This window comes from Pimephales promelas, chromosome 9 (assembly GCF_988280905.1).
Source record: "Pimephales promelas chromosome 9, fPimPro1.hap1.1, whole genome shotgun sequence".
Classification (NCBI taxonomy): Eukaryota; Metazoa; Chordata; class Actinopteri; order Cypriniformes; family Leuciscidae; genus Pimephales; species Pimephales promelas.
The window spans coordinates 20,820,613-20,841,085 of NC_142777.1; the positions used below are offsets into that span (position 1 = coordinate 20,820,613).

General features: G+C 36.9%; 1 protein-coding gene across 6 annotated transcripts in view; it reads left to right on the plus strand.

Annotated features, from left to right (window-relative positions):
• The window catches only part of mtus1a (microtubule associated tumor suppressor 1a), a 33,503-nt gene extending 15,200 nt beyond the window's left edge, over positions 1-18,303 (plus strand). For 4 of the 6 annotated variants that reach the window (XM_039665639.2, XM_089134840.1, XM_039665637.2 and 1 more), the window contains exons 7-15: positions 4,383-4,603; positions 8,064-8,130; positions 12,886-13,100; positions 13,378-13,483; positions 13,615-13,685; positions 13,821-13,916; positions 15,854-15,970; positions 16,112-16,209; positions 16,770-18,303. In XM_039665639.2, coding sequence (XP_039521573.2) covers positions 4,383-4,603; positions 8,064-8,130; positions 12,886-13,100; positions 13,378-13,483; positions 13,615-13,685; positions 13,821-13,916; positions 15,854-15,970; positions 16,112-16,209; positions 16,770-16,983 — 1,205 coding nt within the window. In that variant the 3' untranslated portion in view covers positions 16,984-18,303. The remainder of the gene's footprint in view (positions 1-4,382; positions 4,604-8,063; positions 8,131-12,885; positions 13,101-13,377; positions 13,484-13,614; positions 13,686-13,820; positions 13,917-15,853; positions 15,971-16,111; positions 16,210-16,769) is intronic. The other 2 variants (XM_089134839.1, XM_039665643.2) reach the window with 1 other exon arrangement.
• Positions 18,304-20,473: the final 2,170 nt, after the last annotated feature.

The window sequence follows — 20,473 nt, forward strand, 5'->3', positions numbered from 1 at the left end:
CTGTAGATTCAGTAAGTTAATTTTTACCTTATTCATCCTTTCAAGTGAGTTGGTTCAAAATTCTAGAAACCTAATTTCCCTGTTTTAAATGCTCACAGGTTATTTTGGGCTGCAGACTGTAGGTTGAATGTAAACTCGTAAACATTTGACAAGCTAAATTCCCACCGAATAGATGCAGATGTCTGTGGCAGAAACTATTCTTTTTATAGTGACTGGCCAAATAAGGACTATTACAAATAAGGAAACTACTATTTATTCCATGTTCGTAACATCAGAGAGGACTATATTTAATCTCAATAAATATTTGGGTAAGGTTTCACCAATTGAAATATCTCTCCAAAAATAAGTCCATATTATTAGTTTGTCGTTTCACTAATTTAAAGGTATAATATGTAAGAATTTTGTAATAAAATATACAAAAATCGCTTGCACAGAGTGATTATATTTCCTGCAGTTGTGTACTTAATATCCCAAAAGTCTCCAAAGATTTGTTTATTTCAGAGAAATTCCAATTTTAATTAAGTGTCTGTCCCAGAAAAAACGCGCTATCCTCGGTTTCCATTCATGTTGCCATAGCCATGACGTAACTATGGCGACAGACGTGGACAACTACAACGTTTATCGGCACACAGTTCTTATTTCTTTCAAACATAGACCATGGCAAGCAGACTTTGGGACAAACAAGGGGAACTAAAATGAGGATCAATATCAGCATAGGCATTTTTGAGATGCCGAGAGCTCTGCGTCTACAACTAACTTGGACTTGACAGAGAGTCACGACTTGACAGCTTTATTAGACGTGAGCAAATGTACATAAAACAAATCAATGTTATATAACATTAGCTCAACATGATAAAATGTCAGTATGTTATTCTAATGTTGATCTAGCTTACTGCTATTTTTGTATAGCAAACGAACACGTAGTAAAACATTATACACTCACCTAAAGGATTACTAGGAACACCATACTAATACTGCACTCAAAAAATGAAATGCAGTATGGTTGAAGTTTGAGAAAATTCATTTTCTGTAATGAATGAGGAAGGTTGTGTACTTTACATAAAATATTTATATTTAGTTTACTTATAATTGTGTTTTTTGACTTGAAATATTTTTTTCTATCATGGTCCATGTAATTACATCTCAACATAACAGTACAAAATCCTAAAGCATTGCCTAAATTCAAAGCATTTATGTTAAGTAAGAAAATTCTTACATCCAGAGGGTGGCAGTATAGTGTGAGCCAACTGCCATTTTGCCCAAACTTAATTTGATTGTGTTTAATCTTCTTAAATATATGTAGCATTTAAGTTTTCTTAATCCGCTTGTGTTTGATTACATGATTGATTTGTGTTGCATTAATTGAAACTGGGCGGTGCTTGTTAGTTCCCAGCTTGCTTTGCATATGGTTGAATTAAGAGAGAATAAATTTGATGCGCTCTGGGAAAACCCACCATATGGTGAAATTTGACATGACAGGTTTTGAGAAATATTAAAGCTGGGTTCAAGCTGGGTTCAAGTCCCTTTCCAAATCTGTTTTTATTTCTTTTATCGTTTTTCTGTAACAAAAGTTGTGGTTATCTGAAGTTGGCTGATCGCTATGATTTTCAGAAACGTTATTTTGAGAAAAAAAAAAACGGTTTAATTCACTGTCACATCCTGTTAGCGGGACGACTGGCACTCTTTATTTATTGCCTTTTTTTCATATCACATATTTTACTAATCATCATAGATTAGGTATCATTCGAAAGCTTACAATCTCAAAATTCATCCTGTGAAAACCGTTTTGAAATTGGACGATTGAGAGGCGGTTCAAACTCTGTTGTTCTCTTGTGCTCTGCATTACACCACACGATAATGCTGGATAAAAATAAATAAATGCGTGGTACCGAGTGGGGTCTTCTGCTGTTGTAGCCCATACGCCTCAAGGTTGTGCGTGTTGTGTCTTCACAAATGCTTTGCTGCATACCTCGGTTGTAACGAGTGGTTATTTCAGTCAAAGTTGCTCCTCTATCAGCTTGAATCAGTCGGCCCATTCTCCTCTGACCTCTAGCATCAACGAAGCATTTTTGGTCCTAGTAAATTCTATGACAACAGAATGTCCCCTCAAAAATATCCAAAAAATCCTTGTCATTGTGAGGACATTTTTTGGTTCCCATGAGGAAAACTGTTAATAAATCATACTAAGAGATATTTTTTTTAAGTAAAAGTGCAGAACGTTTTCTGTGATCGGTAGGGTTAGAATATACAGTTTGCACAGTATAAAAATCTTTGCCTCTATGGAATGTCCCCATAAAACATGAAAACCCATCGTCTGTCTGTAACCACAGAGGCCTCTGGTGACTGCGGATGGACGTACAACAGTAAGAGACTAAATTGAGAACTTGATACTGTTCGATTCTGAAATTGAGTCTGTTCTCCATACCTCTGACCTTTACTGTGACTTGGTATCTTTAATATTGGTACACTCTCTGTCAGTGAACATTGGCTAGCCTGAAATTAGTTCAAGTTTTAAGGAGCTAGTTGAGTGTTTCAAAGTATACAAGGTTGCAGGGTGGATTGATTTGATACAGTTGTGGGGTGAAGTGAGGGGTGTTGTGCTTTAAGCTGCATAACTTGGTTTATTCAATTTAGTTTTAACATTCAGTGCTTGCACTTTCATACACCTGCAGTTTGCTCTTAACAGGAGTTGACCAGCAGAGGGAGCCACACAGATGTTTACCTAGCAATGACACCTTATGGTTTGAATTATACTGCATTTCTAAAGTGTTGGCTAACATGTTTCTGTGTGCCACACCAAGCTGATGACCTATATTTTTTGCCTTTTTAAAAATGCTTTTCTAATTTTTAAGAGAATATCATGTTAACAAACTAGGACCACTATAATCACATCCGTAAGACAAAAGTAATCTTTATTCTGACTTCTATGTAGGTTATTGATTCCCAATTTATGTTTTTCCTAGTTTTTTTTAATTATTTTACTTAAATATGTTCCAGTATCTGAAAAGCCTGTCTGGGTTAAATTGTATTAGCTAGTACAGGTTTCTTTTTAATTAGGACTGTGATGTTTTCAGTTCCTCCAATCCATTTGATTAAACTCAACAGCTCTATTTATTTTATGGGTGGGTACAGTGAACTAACAGACCTGGAGCAGTTTTGCGACTTTGTCCTGAAGGTGTAACAGGATGCTAGATAGGAAGAACATTCATATATACTGTATGCATTCTGAATCTATAGTCAAAGATCTGATCAGCAGTCAATTTTAGCATTCTAGACAATGGCTGTTGGAAGTTGTTTATTGACATTTGGATCACGTTCCTAAGGTGGTTGGCTTGCAAATTGATCAATGTTTCCAACCTTATTCCTAAGTAGTTTCTCAAAGGACCCATCTGGTCTGTTTCCTAATAGTGTTAAACAATGCACATTTTGTGACTTGAAATGCTGTCTTAAAAAAGGACTATTGTGCATCCCAGCTTTCATTAATTTAGGAGCTAGTTAGTTGCACAATTAAAAATGTATGTGTATAAGGCTTGTCTTTTATAGTGGTGTGTGTGTGTGTTAAAATAATGATTCACTGCTAATAGTGTTTTCCCACTGAAATTGTTTCAAAGTGTATTTTTGTAAAAAAAAAAAATGAATTAAAAAAAACACATATTTGGTGTTTTCCTTATGTATATATGATTCATTATGTAATACAATTGAAAAATATAAATATGTGCATATTTAAAGAATATATTAGACAAATTTGCATATGTAACTAAACTTGGAGCTGTAAATCAGTTGCCACTGAAGTTATATTAGAGGAGAAAGGCCTCATAAAGTTCGTGGGCCCACCCTTGCCTTATTAAAGCTGGTATGTCAGAAATGTCTGAGGCCGCTAACACTGAGCTGTTATGTAATTACTCAGCTAGGACAAACTGGATTAACAACATGAACACTTTAGTTGTTGGCATAGGTTAATGTTTCTTATAAAAAACTACATGTGACTTCACAAGGGCTTTAAAGCTGTATGCATATAGTGCCAAGTTGGCCGCTAACTTCAGGTACCCTTCCTCTAGTAGAGGCCACTTTGAGGGATTTGTGCTCTGATTATGTCCTGGTGTTATTTTTATGTGATGATGTAAATGAAAACCAAAGTAACATAGCCCTGCTAAAATAAGAGGCCTCTGATGAGAAGATATTATTTGGTGATGGGGTGAGCTGTTATTCCATTCAGGGTTGCATTTGGTGGATAGCCGGTCCTATCTGCTGTGATCACCTCTGGGATTATAAATGAACAGACAACATCTATGATCGTTGGGTCTAAGGTGTATGAACCTAGAGGAGCACCTTGACGGAAATGCTGAATAATGTCACAGCACTAAATGCATGTTCTCTTACAGTTGACAAGAGCAAGTCAAGGACAAGTTCCCGCAAGCAGCAGCCCACAACAAATGGACAACCGGATCTGGTACCTCCAGAGAGTAAGTCCAGAAATGTGGAGTACTACAAGGCCTTGTGTGAGAAGAAGAACCAGACCATCCAACATCTGGAGAACACACTTCGATCCAACAACCGCAGATGCGAGGCATTTGCTGTGGTCATAAATCATCTATATGCTGGGGTGAGTATTATGAGATTATATTGCTATACAGCAGACATGAATAATACATAAGGTTGTTGACTTTAGGCAGTTGTGGTGATCAGTTGTCAAGTTAAGGTCAGATTTCTTGGGTTAGGGATAGATATCTAGATATCAAGTTATGATCTGACAGACCAATACTGATTGTATTAGTTTGTATAGTCCTGTTGAATGTGTTTAAAGTCAGGTAATGTTGTGTATCAGGTAGTGTGTATATATATATATATATATATATATATATATATATTATATTATATTATATTACAGTTCACTTTCAACCCATCATAGACGTATGCACTGACTCTGAACCGATTAGAGCATATTCATTTTAGAATTGTCCTTAATAAAATGGCAAGATGAATGTTAAAGGACAAGTTCGGTATTTTGAACTTAAGGTTAAAGGTATTGAGGCAATATGAAGGCTGGTTGGATATACATGTTTAAAATGAACAGTAAGAAAAAAAAGAAAAAAAAACGTCACAGTTTATCTGCTGCACAAAGAAGGGAAGAAGTGCAGTTTGTTTGAGCTGAAGCTGACAGGTTATAGTCTGGAGTGCATGTTGGCTGATCCTGCAGAATCTGGACCAATACCAACTTTAACTAAAAGGCACTACCATAATTAAGCTGTGGCACTTATACAATCAGTCCATAAATAGGGGTGTTTATTTTTAAAACACTAAAGAAATTAAATACTGCATGTGTTTTGATCTATAGATATTGGACACGACTTAATTTACTCTTTTAAGGTCCTTGGTTCACATTTTTATAGTCCAAGGTGTTTTTTTTTTGTTTTTTTGCCACTGAAAATTAGAGGAAAAACAGTTTCAATAGCTTAAGATTTGACATTCAGGCACACAACAATTAAACATTCGGCTAATTCTATACCTTAAAAGTCCTTTCAACCTTTTTGTGCATTTTATTTTCAAAAGGGCATATACTCCAACTGGAATTGAGTGTAAAATTTGTTGTTCCTGGTTTTCCCTCACTTTTATTTTACTTTTGTTTTCCTTTAGTTTGAAGGGGCACTGTCTAAACTTTACAGAACAAATTATAGAAGAGAGAACAACATTTAGCTGTTTAGTTCAATTAAAGCATGAGTCTTTCATGTAGATGGTCCGTGTTCAATGCTTTAAACTTACAAGTATGAGGTATAGCTTTCAGCATGTGCTCATTTGAGAGTTACATTTTCTAGATTAAAAAACAGAGGAATGAATCTGAAATCTTCAACATCTCATGAAAACTCAGATTTGTAGAGCTTGAAGGAGAGTAGGCTATAGTACAGTATGTTAAGGGAAGGTGTTGTTCCATAGGAATCTGTTAAGCTTTATAATCAGCGTCTGGTCTTGTGGCATGTCTGTGTGAGAATGTACCAGCTGCTGCCTTGATATGGTCAGAAGCATGCTGGGATGCTTAGGGAGCTGCTTCATATCTTTTGTTTGCAATGAGCTGTCAGCACATCGCGTAGATTGCCATAATTTCACTACAAGAAGCCACACATGCTTTCCCTGAAGCAGTATCATTCATTAATGTAGTTTATGATGATAAATTGTGTTTTTAATAATTTCCCAGTTAAGTTAATGTTGTGATGACAAGTGTGATTTACTGTATATATACAGCAGTGAGTCTATTAGCATTGCTTTACAAAAATGTTTAATATTTTGACTTACTGAAATGTTTTTTTTTTCCATTTCAATAAAAAAATAATAGTGATGTTGTAATTGTTCTACTGCATAAAATAACAGCAATGATAATACTAATAAAATTAACTTAGGGATTTTTTTTATAATACCGGTAATAAGAATACACAAGAATCTGTAGAATTTCTACTGCAGACAGACATTTTTTTTTAAATTTATTATTAATAATAATGTATTGTATTTTTCTTAAGTAGCCTATATAGACTTGGATTTGGCTTGCAATAACTACTAACTACTTTTAGGTTGGTTTGGATCAGGGTCTACTCCATATGTAATTTGACACTAAAGGTTATTCTGACATGTTTTCATTAGTGTCAACTTTAAAGTGACATCCATGACAAGTGTATTGTGCAGTTTTTAACATTTAATAAGTGACGTGTATGTTTGTGAAATTATAACCTATACCAATTTCAGTCTGCAAATTCTGGGGGGTGCTGAAAGGAAAGCAAGAAAAAGATAGCAGTTCTCCTCAGCCCTCGTGTCCTGTGGGAAAGTCACTGCACACTTTTCCTGTAACATGCACCATTTCATTAAGTGCCACTCAGTCAACCAACTGTCAGACATGTCATTTTTTTTCTGCTCTCTTTCCTCTACTTGCTGTGGGTGTCCTAAAGTACAGCATTTATGTAGCTTTCTCCCAAGCACAATACAGCCGCCTCCCTCTGTTGCCCTTCCTTTAGATATATTACGGTATCCTTTCACCACTGATGAAGGCAAGTGGTTGGAGGAGGTGAGAGCCAATGAGCTTATTCCACTAGTCTCTCCGATGTAGAGCGAGACGGCAGACAGGAGGGAGAGGTGGCAGAGGTTCATGCGTCTGGGTTGCTATATTCCTGCATTCTGGACTGAAGTCACAGAGACGGGACTATGGGCTGCTCCGGCAGCAAAGTGTGCCTTAACACTCCCTGCGCTGGACACAGGGTAAAGACATTATCCTCTCTGCAGGGTACAGGACAGGATAGATTGGCATTTGAAATGGGATTGCTGTGGATGCCTATACAAAGCATGTCATTTCAGTGAGATGGGCTTGTGTATTTAGTTTATGAGGCATTCTTAAATTTGAGTTTGCTTTATCCTAATGAATATGTTATGAATGCTAATGAGTTCATAACTGTTGTGTAAATGTCACTCTGGCATTGATCTCTGGGGGAAGGGGCATGTCAGAACGGCAGCACGCGGTTTTTGAAGCGTCTTTGTGTTGGTTGAGGAGGCTGACAACACTGCAGCTGTGGCGCTGACTGTCCTCCACAGAGAGAGAGAGAGACACTGCTGATTTTATTGCTCTACATTGGTGTTGTCATTCATATGTTAGTTTTTTTTTTTTTTTTTTAAATTAGATGCTTACAGAGCTGTCAGTGGAGTGTAAACCACTATCCTGTGGGATTCTGGCATGCCTGTGCAAATATCTTTCATGACTTTTCTGAATTCATGACTGAATTTGTTAGAGGATAGCCTTTTTGAACACTGTTTATATTAGCAAAGCATTTTCAAACTAGCAATCATTTATGCCATGTTAAAATCCTGTCCTGTGATTGACAGACACCCTTCAGAAGAACAGTCTGATTCATGTCTGCAAAATGAATTCCAGAGTTGTTCATTCATCATGACATTAAATTGCACTTGGCATTGCCTTACTCCATGACAACATACTTTTTGGCAGATTGTGTTTCTTGTGTAATTTGGGTGATGTGGGCATGCAACGCAATGAGAAATGATGCTCTGATTTTTCTTGTGTTTTCCCGCAGCATGAGGAGGTGATGAAGCGGCACAGGGAGCTGTCTCAGGAGCTGGTCACTTTACGTGAGGAGCTGGGTAAGTGTGTGTGAGTCATTGAAGAGTGCTTGGCTTTCACTATCTGCGGAAAGAATGGAGAGAGCTGCCAAAATGTCGCTGTTTGTAATTAATTTAATATTTGGTTTGCTGGTCACGAGTGGTAATCGGTGATGAACGGTAGGTGTGTTTTTTTTGTTTGTTTGTTTGTTTTATTGCTGTAACATGCAAACTACCATGACCTCTCGAGCTTCAGTGTTGATAGCCTGCATCTGTCAAAAGTTTCGTTTTAGCTCTACACAATCGAGTATTTTCCTCCAAATTCATGTAGTGCATTCTGGGGTACTTAAATCCTATTAGTTAGTATGTACTACCATTCCAAAACTATGGGTCAGTTAAATTTTTTTTTTAAATAATACTTTTATTCAGCAATAACACTGTTCTTTTGAACTTTCTATTCATCAAAAAAAAATAATCCTGGAAAAAATATATATCATGCTTTCCACAAAAATTAGTAAAGCAGTACAACTGTTTTCACCATTGATACTTAGATAATTAGATGATTAGAACTTTTTTTTTTGAAGCAATAAATCAGCATATTAGAATGATTTCTGAAGGATCATGTGACACTGAGGACTGGAGTAATGATGCTGAAAACTCATGCCATTCAATGAATAAAATACATTTTAAAAATGAAAACATACCTTTTTTGATGATATTTCACAATGTTACTGCTTTACTGTATTTTATCAAATAAATGCAGCCTTTGGTGAATAACATACGTTTTCCTAAAACATTACAAAGAAATCCTGAACTTTTGAACAGTAGTAGTGTATGTTAGGGGCTTGTTGGCTGCTTTAGCTTATCATCAATTATTTTAAAATTATGTTTTTTGTTATCGTCGAAAATCCAAAATTATATATATATTGTGTCAAAGCTTTTGACTGGTAGTGTGTTTAAATTTACCAACTACTAAGCATGCTTGCTAGTACATGAACTACCATGTGGTTTTAGATGAGGAGGATGGTCTGTTCATTTTATTGGTCCTGTTGAAAGGACTCTTCCCTCTCATAAGAGTCACATTTAGGAGACACATCTCCAGAAAGCCGTTCTGGTATGTGAAGGTCATACCAATAAGGTCGGTCAAGACTGATGTCCCTCACAGTCTAATGGGCAAGTAACAGGCCAGTGCAGTTTGGTGCAGGCCAGTGTTCTCCCCTGAGAGACGTCTGATGCATTGATTTCACAGCTCATATTACCACCTGAAAACTGAGCATGTACAAGGGAGTGATATGAGATTTTTTTTTTCTTTTTTTTTTTTTTTGACTGATAATATACAGCATCAGCTCTATGGGATTAAAGTATTTTTTTACGAATCAGAAGCTTTTTTTTCTGTCACTTTGCAAACATTTAAGTCCTGCACATGATCTTTCTTTACTGTTATAATCACTGCTTGGGAATATTAGCACATTCCAGTGCTTCTGACCATGTTTAAGACCCCGTAAGAATTCTTCAGACCACCTTCTGAAGTCACAATATAGCTGCAGGAATATCTGCTAAATTTAGTCATTTACCCACAGCCTCAACTATTCATTCCAGCCTTCGCCCCGTATGACGCGAGTGATGTCAGTGCCATACTTTTTGGCATACACCCAGAATTCCCTTATAAAACAAAAGTGTCTTTTAACACAGGACAACTGCTCTCTGCCAGTAAAGCGACTGCTGTCTGCACACAAATCCTGCTAGAACTGTCTTATTAATTTAGCTTGCCATTTGGCATGTGATTGATTGACTTCACTGTGTAGTATAACTTCTGCTACAATAGCCTTATGTTTTTATATTAACTATTATTAAAATAATAAACATTATTTTTAAGATAAGCATGTCCAGACAATGTCACATGATTTATTATTATTTAGGGCAAATAAATAAATATAAATTCGGTGGGGGGAAAGGCATAATCCTCCTACCTCCTATAAACTATCTGTTATTCCTCTTGTTTGCATTATTTGGATTATTTATAGGCCTTCAGCCTTGCTCTGCATCATAAATATAACCTATAATAGAATTACACTGAAGATTCATGAAATACATCAAGCCATTAGTGAGCTCTAGGTCTGGTTCATCTTCTCTGGATGGATCTGATTATGGTTTAGATCTGTCCCTTGTATAGAGTCATTAGATACTGTTCTCATTTAACCCTTAAAAGAAACTTAATAACGATTCTGATTGTAACCCATTTTAAGACTCTCTTAAAAAAAAAAAAATGAATCTGTGTGGTTTTCATCTTAGAACACAGATGATTAGGTTGCAGTGCCAGTAAGGGATATGACCCAAGTTTCTCCCTGGAGAACAACAGCCGTTCTTGTTGTGACTCATTTAAGTAATTCATTTTGCTGACATGCTGCTCTTGACCTTTTGATAATAAAGTAAAGAAACGCCTACTGATGCATCAGTAAACAGATGAAATGAGCTAAAAAAAAATAAAAATACACGTTTATTCTACAAAATTTAGACCTTGTAGCTCTTAAATCAAGCTTCCCTCATGCATACATATATGAAAAACTTGCATACACATTAAGTAGTCAAATATTACTGAATGCTTAATGCACAAAAAATACGTATACACACTAATGTGACATACAGCATGATACTGTACATCTCTTTTTGTATATAATATAAAAAACAGTAAAAAAAAAAAAAAAGGTAAATCTCTGGCAGCAAAGTTTCCAGACAGATTATTACAGCAAATAACCATTTCACAAACGTGCAAAAACTGTAAAAATACAGAATTTACTTTAGTCAAATTAATTCAATTACAGTATATTACTGTTGATAATGGCTTATTAAACTGTGAAAAAATTGTTAAATTATGTCAAATTACATTAAAAATAAATTTAACTTTCAGGTTAAACTGTAAATTTGGAGTTTTATACAGTTATTTTATAATAATGCTAGTCTATCTACCATCATTTTATTTTAATTTATAGTTTTTCTGTGTAAAATAACAATGAAATTGTGTAAAAAAAAAAAAAAGTACATCAATTCAAACACAAATGTTTGTATATTTAGTTTAATTTTTATTTTTACAGATCCAATTTCACAACTTTGACCAATCTCTAATTAAGTTCTTAATAATAGCAAATTTACTGTCAATTTGTTAAATGAACTAAATGTACAAATACTGAATACCTGCACATTTACAGTTCTAGCAATTGAACAAACACTGAACATCAAGATAAGTGATTGATAGCATACAAGCTTAGTATATAATTTAGAACATGTAAAAATATCCACATTAAAAGGCAATTGCTGTACACCTTTATACTCTAATAAAACTATTGCATTTTATCCAAAGTGACTTACCAATTACGATAACAATAAAAAGCAACTCGTGCAGTGACAAGTCCCAGTTAGTCAGTACACATAGCAAGTTGTTTTTTTTATTTTTTTAAACAAAGTGTTTACGAAAAAGATGGTTCTTTAGCAGTTTCTTGAAAATGTGTTGGACTGGTCATTCCATCAGCAGGAATCGGTCCACGTAAAGGTCAGTGAAAGTGATTTTGTGTCTCTTTGGGATGATGGCACCACAAGGCCCTGTTCACTTGCAGAACACAAGCTTCTGGAGGACACATAGATCTAAAGTAGGGCTACCTTCAAAGACCACTCTTGCTGCAGCATCTGGATCAGTTGCAGAGGTTTGACTGATGCTGGAAGAGCTGCCAAGAGAGCCAATAGTCCGGTCTGAATAGAACAAGAGCTTAGAACAGGAGTTGTGCAGCTCCGATCGAAAGATCCTGATCCTCCTAATGATGCATATACTGTAAGACAGCAAGCAAGCATGGTTTGGCTGAAGCCATAATCAGCTGTCTTGGCAAGGTTGATTTGAGGGTCAAGGTCATTCATCCAGCAAAAAAATTCCATCAGCTAGGCCGAGATGCGAGCAGCTACCGTCAGATCATCTGGCTGGAATGAAAGGTAGAGATATGTGTCATTAAGATAGGAGTGTTAAGAAAAATAAACTAATGAATATATTCATTTCATTGACTTTTATTTTATATTAGTACCTTAATTAAGGAAAAGAAAATCCCAACCTCAAATGGTCCCACTAGAATAGCCTGTTACTTCATGAGCTGGATGACTTAACAGCACACTTGCACACTACAAAGAGAGGGAGCAGCTGCTGCATTCAGTTTGCCACTTTAGTGTGTAAACCACAGGAGTCCTGTGTGCCAATAAGAGTTGGGCAAACTTAGCTAATGCTCAGAGAGACGGCATCTGTGACACAGTTCTGATTGAGAGAGCATTGTGGCGGGTTAGGAAACATCTGTTCATTATGCCTCTCAGGATTAGCGTTTTTTTTAGTTGTGCTTTCGACAAACTTTACCTCAGTTGTAATTTGATGTGTTTTGAGTAACAGTTGACGCTTTATTTACAGAACTGCTGGAGATACCATAACTGTAGAGACAACTGCGATTCAATGCAGAATACTTGAGTAATGATTCATAGCATATAGTGTTGGCAGGGCTTGAAGTCAACAAATGGACGCGTTGGCCTTTCAACATTTGCTCTGGTTATTCCACTGCTGTCTACTTATAGAATAACTTTATTTGTATATCACGAACCGGTGCATAGATGTCTTCCAACTCTGTTTTTTTTTTTTTTTTTTTGGAGGGCTGCAGTCATATCATCCACAAAAAGGCATCCTGAATGGTGCTCTTTGATTTTGATGTTTGTTTAGTAAATGAATGACTTAATCAGTCTTCTAATGTTCAAATGGTCTGACCTTTTTCTCAGTGAGCTCGGCTTACTCTTGTGAGCGTCTGGAGCAGGAGAAGGAAGAGCTGCGTGTGGCCTTTGATGGAGTCCTGCAGAAGGTCCAGGAGCAGCACCACTTGGACCTCGCTGACCTTGAGGAGAGACTGAAGACCTTCTACTCCACTGAGTGGGAGAAGGTTCATCAGACCTACCAGGAAGAGGCCGATAAGTGCAAAGCTCAGATGGAACAGCAGGTGTGGAGGACAGTTGGCCTTTTTTGTCCACTTCTCCAGTGTCATGACACACTTTCTCTTGGAATGGAGTTAATGTTAGATGTCTTCTAAAAACTTAAAATTATATTTTCATGATACTTTCCCATAACTATGCAAAGTCATTTCATAGCTTTTTGTTTTTGGCATATGACATGTGAACATGGACATGTGACATTTCATTTCTTGATCATTTATACACTAAAATAAATCATGAGACTTTTACAAATTTTCTTGATTTGTACTTGTACTTTATTTCTAGATAGAAGAGTTACGATCAAAGCATGAGGCTTTGAAGAAGGAACTGGAAGTCAGCCATATAGAGGAGGTGGACAGCCTTAAACAACACTTTGAGGAGTCTTTCAAGGGTAAATAATCTTGGGATTTGTTTTTTATTTTTTTCTCTAAACTGTGTGTGTAAATGTTGCACTTGTTATTTATATTTTGAAAGCCAAAAGATTTACCTCCCACTCATTGATATATCCTGAACTTTTTTCAGAACTCAAACAGTCCCATGAAAAGGAAATGCAAACTCTCAACACAACACTAATGGAATCAGACACATTATCTGTAAGGCAATGACCAAAATATAAAATTCCAAAAGCCACAACATTCTTGTTTCCTGTTTATTTTTCCTTTCTTATTTTTTTTGTCCTGTTGAAATTTAGCAAATATTTTCATATCGTTGTATTTCTCCTCAAACAGAATCAAATTCAGGAGCTCATGACAGAGAATAACAGCCTCAAAGAAAAACTGAACGATGAGGTGAAGAGAAGGATGGATCTGGCTGAGAGAACGCAGGTACAGTACATAAACACCCCTGTGTAGCTCCCAAATATTTGTGTTATTAAACCGACTCAACCATTGCCATTGATGGTAATGCATCTCTGCTTTGAGTAGATTGTATTTTCAATGAATAGCAGGTTAATATTAGATGGGTCTTTCCAATCAGGACTAAGAAGATTCCGGAACTCTCAACATTCTGATAATTATTTAGATAACTACCATGCATAACGCTGCCAGACCCTGCCCTATGATTAGTGTGACAATGCAGCAGAGGCAAAGTTCATATATGGGTGTTTCTTCAACAATAGACACTTGACCTTGTGAAATGGTAGAACTGGTCTTACTGTACATGAAGACTTTAGATGCAAAAGCCTCTAAATGCCATTTGAAATTTTCTTCTAGAATGGTCATTTTTATCAAGCTTGTATATTTAAGTTCAGTAATTTCACTTAAATGGCGATTATTTAAGTGAAATTACTGAACTTAAATATACAAGCTTGATAAAAATGATCATTTTAGAAGAAAATTTCAAATGGCACTTAGAGGCTTTTGCATCTGAACTCTTCACATTTACATGGATGCATTTAGCAAATACTCTTAAAACGGACTTGATATTCTTAGTTTGTTCTCTAACAAAATCCAGTTGTGTTTATGCATATACACCACAGGAGGATTCTTATTTTAATTTTATTTAGCAATTATATACTACAGTGTTAAAAAGTTTGGCGTCAGTTAGATATTTGGGTTACACTTTATTTTAAGGTGTCCTTGTAGCAGTGTAAATACACAAATAAGTACTGTGTAATTTTAATGAACTTCATGTATTTATTTTTTTAAAGAATTTGTACTTTTATTAAGCAAGGATGCATTAAATTGATTGAAAGTAAGAGATTTATAATGTTACGGAATATTTCTATTTAAAAAAAGATCTAAAAATCATGAGAATTTCTGTTTTCATGAGAATACTAAGCAGCACAGCATTGATAATATTAATAATAATAATAAATGTTTCTTCAGCATATTAGAATGATTTCTGAAGGGTCATGAGATGATGATGCTAAAAAAAATCAGCTTTGCCATCACAGGAATAAATTGCCTTTTTAAAATGTATACAAATAGTTAAACAGCAAACACTTCTTTACTATTAATATTAAGTCAAGTCAAGTCAAGTCACATTTATTTATATAGCGCTTTTCACAATACAGATTGTATCAAAGCAGCTTCACACTGATAACATGAAAGTAGCACAACACAGATCAACAACATTGCTAAACACTAAATAATCCCAACTGAGCAAGCTCAAAGCAAGCCAAAAGCAAGGCGACAGTGGCAAGGAACCAAACTCCATCAGATTGGATGGAGAAAAAACCTTGGGAGAACCCAGGCTCAGTCGGGGGCCAGTTCTCCTCTGGCTTACATTCATATTGTTTAAATATAAATATTAAATATAAATATTGTTTATGAATAAAACGGCGCCATAACATATCACAGGCGTTGAGTCGTCTCTTCACAGGCGTTGAGTCGTCTCATCACAGGTGTTGGGACATCCGAAATCCCCGTGAGAGGCTATATTACTATTAATATTACTGCTTTTTATCATATGCGGCCTTGGTGGGCATAAGAAACTTCTTTCAAAAACATTTAGAAATCTCAAAACCCCCACATTTGTACATGGTAGTGTGTCATATTCAATTTGTATCATATATTCTATAAATATGTATGATTGATTTTCATAGGTACAAAATTTGAGAACCTGGGTCTGGGACAAAAGTAAAATGATTAAGTCTATACTGTATATAAAATGCACTTGAAAAGTAAGCTGTGATAAAACAGTTTAATGCGGTCTTCATGTAACAAAATATTTTGTTAATTTTAATATAATTCAGTCCCTGAATCCAGTTTAGGCAAGCCAGTGTATATCCCTGATCTCTCTCGTATATTTTATGTTGAAGAAGGACTCCCACACTCTCTATCTGGAGCAGGAGCTTGAAAGCCTTAAAGTAGTGCTGGACATCAAAAACAAGCAGATCCATGAACAAGAAAAGAAACTCATGCAGATAGACAAACTGGTGAGCTCAATTTTCTGTTTTGCATAAAGCATGTAGACAGAGAAATTCTCATTTGTGTTCATTCTAATCACAGTAGAGATGACATAAATCTGATGCTCCTGTCTGTGCTGGAGAAACACTTTGACTTTGATTTATTCTTAGGTGGAGAGGAATGTGAAGCTGGATGAATATCTTAAGAAACTGCAACAGGAAAACGAGGACCTCAAAGTCAGAATGGACAAACATGCTGCTTTGTCTAGGTAGCGTACTACAAAATTGTCTTCATAAACTTTTGTTGATTTGAGAGGTAAGTTTACAGTTTGTCAAGTTTAAGTTAACGACAAGGGTTGAGTACTTCTACATCAGTGTTATTCACCTAGCCTTTCCCTCTGATTTTAGGGATCAGTTATAGGTAGGGGTAAGTTAAGGGCTAGGGATAGGACAAAATTTTCGGACAAAAAATATGTTGATCCAGGAACATGTCTTACTTGGCAAAATCACGATGACCATTCCTGCCTGGCTTTTAGAAATGATTTTACTCAATCCACCTGTCTAGGTTCTAACGCTTCATCTAAGTCTTTTGAAGTTTCACAGTATTTGCATTTGGTCTGGACAGAAGAGAATTTTCACAAATTAGCTTCTGGCTATGCTTTGACAATTTAATTACTTTTATTATTAGTTGTGCACTTGTAATGGCAGGAAAGGTGCGTTTTCATTGCAGCAAAGCTTTGTGCCGAGACACCTTCCCTTCTTTCATCTTGTGCAGTACTAGTGACTAATCTAATCAAGTTTACCTGAGGGCTGACTTGTTTCGTTTCAGACAACTTTCCACAGAGCAGGCAGTTTTGCAGGAAACCCTCCAGAAGGAGTCCAAAGTGAACAAACGTCTGTCTATGGAGAATGAAGAGCTGATCTGGAAGCTTAACAACGGTGATCTGAGCAGCCCGCGCAAGGTCTCTCCTTCCCCGTCCCTCACTCTCCAGTCACCACGGAACTCTGGGGTGTTCTCCAGCCTTCCCGTCTCGCCCAGATAACAATAGCCTTCAGCTTCCAGGAAGCACTTTCATACAGGACGGAGCACTTCCTGCATGCTGAAGCTGGTCTGGACCATGTCAAAATGGAATAAACTCTCTTGTACAGACTAAAAAAAAAAACTGAAGAAAATTTTGCACAGCAGCACTTGCCAATGAGGCCATCCTCATACTTTTGCCTTTCACATCTGTCTATGGAGAGAAAAAAAGGAATATCTCAGGGCTTGAAGAAAGTTTATCTCCACGTAGTTATTTTTTCCCCTCCTGAATTGCTTTTTTGCTTGAAGTTCCTAATTTTGGAGGACCGACATCAGAATTTATGACTTGGGCCTTTATCAACTTCTGAAGCTTTTACAACATACACCTTGAAGTGCACCTGTATAAATCCTGATTTGTCATTGCCCCGGGACAAATGCCCAAATTCCAGCTGGACATTTCCCAGATGCTGTAATTGTGTAGCATTTGGTTTCCCTTTATTTCATTTAGGACCCCAGGTGAAATTTTCTAAAGCAGCAATTCCTAGATCAGCTCATTCCATAAACTGACTGTTATGATTTAATCCAATGAAAATATTCACTGACTTTAAAAACCAGGTGTTCTCAAAATCTTATGCAAAAATGTCTTGTCTAATCATGCCTTTATTTTTGATTTTGTAAATGGTATTCTTTTTATATCACACATTTTAAGAACTGTAACAAGGTGAGCTTTACCCAGATCATGATGCATGTTTCATCTCAGATATGCTCTCCATATCATTCATATACTCGATACAATGATCAATGCAGAATGAATTATTACTAGTTGATTAAAAAGCTTTAATGTTTTAAATAATGCCTGTATGAGGGTTTAATTATCCCTTTTCTTCACTTCTTTGGCAATCAGAAATGCTGTCTAATCGTAATGGTATGCAGTAAACGGACGAGTCCTTGATATTGAACTTGTTAATGACATAGGCAGCCCTGTGAATGAAGGCATGTACTATTGGAAAAGCTGAATTTTTTTTTTTTTTCATAAAGATTTTCTTGAATACGGGTTTTGTATATTGTTCAGTCTGAGCCCTAGGGAAAAGACTTGAGTGTTTGTTTGTCTTTATTTCTATTTTTAAGTCTGATCATGAGACCAATATAAATTGACTGAGCATGTTCCAGTGGCCTCAGAAGAGCCCCCTCTGTCTGAAACCCTCCACTGCAGCTTTACATGCAAGCTATATACAAAGAAGTTAAGTTGATTTTTATTTGATGTATTGCTAAGCTGTTTGTTTGGATGTTGGTTTGAAACTGAAACTCTTGAAAATATGCAATTAATAAAGAAATTCAAAATCCACCTGTATTTGTCAGGCCGTTTATGTGCGGAAGCATGCAGAAACCTGTCGTATATGTTGGTTTTCTTATTGCTCTTCTTCATCTTCATCATTTGGCTGTAAGTCTATGGCAGCACTTAGAAGTGTATATTAAATAGCTTGGAAATTTGGCACAATTTTACCATGATCTGTTATCTTTGAATAGTGAATTCTACTGTAACTTATTCTTGAATTGCTAATAATTCAATAACAGAAACCTCTGCGAGAAGAGTAGAAACATACTTTGAATGCGTCACACTGAACCAAAATAAGCACTGGGCTTCCGGTGCACATTCCACATACGGAGTCCATTAAAGTGGAGCACAAAGCCTTCACGGTCCTCAGACATATTTTATGTGTGTAAAAATATGCATATAGACCTTAACACCTTCCATTTTGAGTATTACAGGTTAACATGGTTGAAATAACTCCTTTTATTTCACTGGCAATAGTGCATTATACACTCACATAAAGGATTATTAGGAACACCTGTTCAATTTTAATTAAGACAATTATCTAATCAACCAATCACATGGCAGTTGCTTTGATGCTTTTAGGGGCATGATCCTGGTTAAGACAATCTCCTGAACTCCAAACTGAATGTCAGAATGGGAAAGAAAGATGATTTCAGCAATCTTGAGCGTGGCATGGTTGTTGGTGCCAGATGGGCCGATCTGACCATTTCACAATCTGCTCAGTTACTGGGATTTTCAGGCACAAACATTTCTAGGGTTTACAAAGAATGGTGTGAAAAGGGAAAAACATCCAGTATGCGGCAGTCCTGTGGGTGAAAATGCCTGGTTGATGCTAGAGGTCAGAGGAGAATGGGCCTGCTGATTCAAGCTGATAGAAGAGCAACTTTGACTGAAATAACCACCCGTTACAACCGGTGTATGCAGCAAAGCATTTGTGAAGCCACATGTTCATGCACAACCTTGAGGCGGATGGGCTACAACAGCAGAAGACACCACTCTGTACCACTCATCTCCACTACAAAGGAAAAAGAGGCTACAATTTGAGCTCACCAAAATTGCACAGTTGAAGACTGGAGGTCTCGATTTCTGTTGAGACATTCAGATGATAGAGTCAGATTTTGGTGTAAACAGAGTCAAATTAGAGTATTTCTTTTGGTGTTTCCGAAAAGCTTGTTGGTGGACAGTGAGACCAGTGGCTTTGTATCTCCGCTTAATGGCCCACCCAGATGCCTTCATTTTCCGTAGCTCACTGGTGTACCAGGGGGCTGTTCGGGAGAAGGGCACTGTTCTAGTTTTTACTGGTGCGTGGATATATAGGAGGCTCATGAGGGTGTTGTTGTAGAGGTCCACAGGGTCCATGACTGGTGAGCAGTTAACAGAGAGAAGATGCTGAAGGTCGGATGCCAAAGAATCTAAGTTGATGGGTTTTTTTAGATTTCTCAAGCAGATTTGGTGCTTAGGCCGTGTGTCCACCAAAGCGTTTTTCCACGCCCCTGGCGTATGTTTTCAATTGTTTTCAATGGGAGCGCCGCGTTTTTTAAACGCCATGAGCGTGACGAGGCGCTGAGCGTTCTTTTCACGCTGAAGCGCCGAGCGCCCAGCGTTTTTACTGGTCGCTGGGAGTTGAAAAATATTCAACTTTGGATAAAACGCAGCGCTCATCACTGTCAGATTTTACCCAGCCGCCCAATCACAGTGGAGGAGGGGTGGGACTAAACCACACCGACCAACTGTCACAACATTTAAACTGCTGCATATATTCTGTATCATAGCAACGAAACGTCTCAGAAAAAAACGCTACGCAGCCAAAACGCTCTCAAGCGCCCAAAGCACGGCATCTTCAGCAGAGCGTCTAGCGTTTTCAGCTGGCTAAAAACGCTTTGGTGGACACACGGCCTTAGGCTTGATGAGGGCAGATGGTGACCCAGACAGCAAACTGACATTGAATCAACGTGGAAACGACGTCTCTCATGACATTGAAACAACGTTGATTTTGCTCATCGAATTAACGTTGAACCAACGTCAGACGCGGCATTCTTCAAAGCTAAATGAAAATCGAAAATTGGTTTGCTTTCATAACATTGAAACAACGCGTTGATTTCAAGTTGATTTTCCGTTAGTTTTGAAAGAATGACGCGTCTGACGTTGGTTCAACGTTAATTCGATGAGCAAAACAATG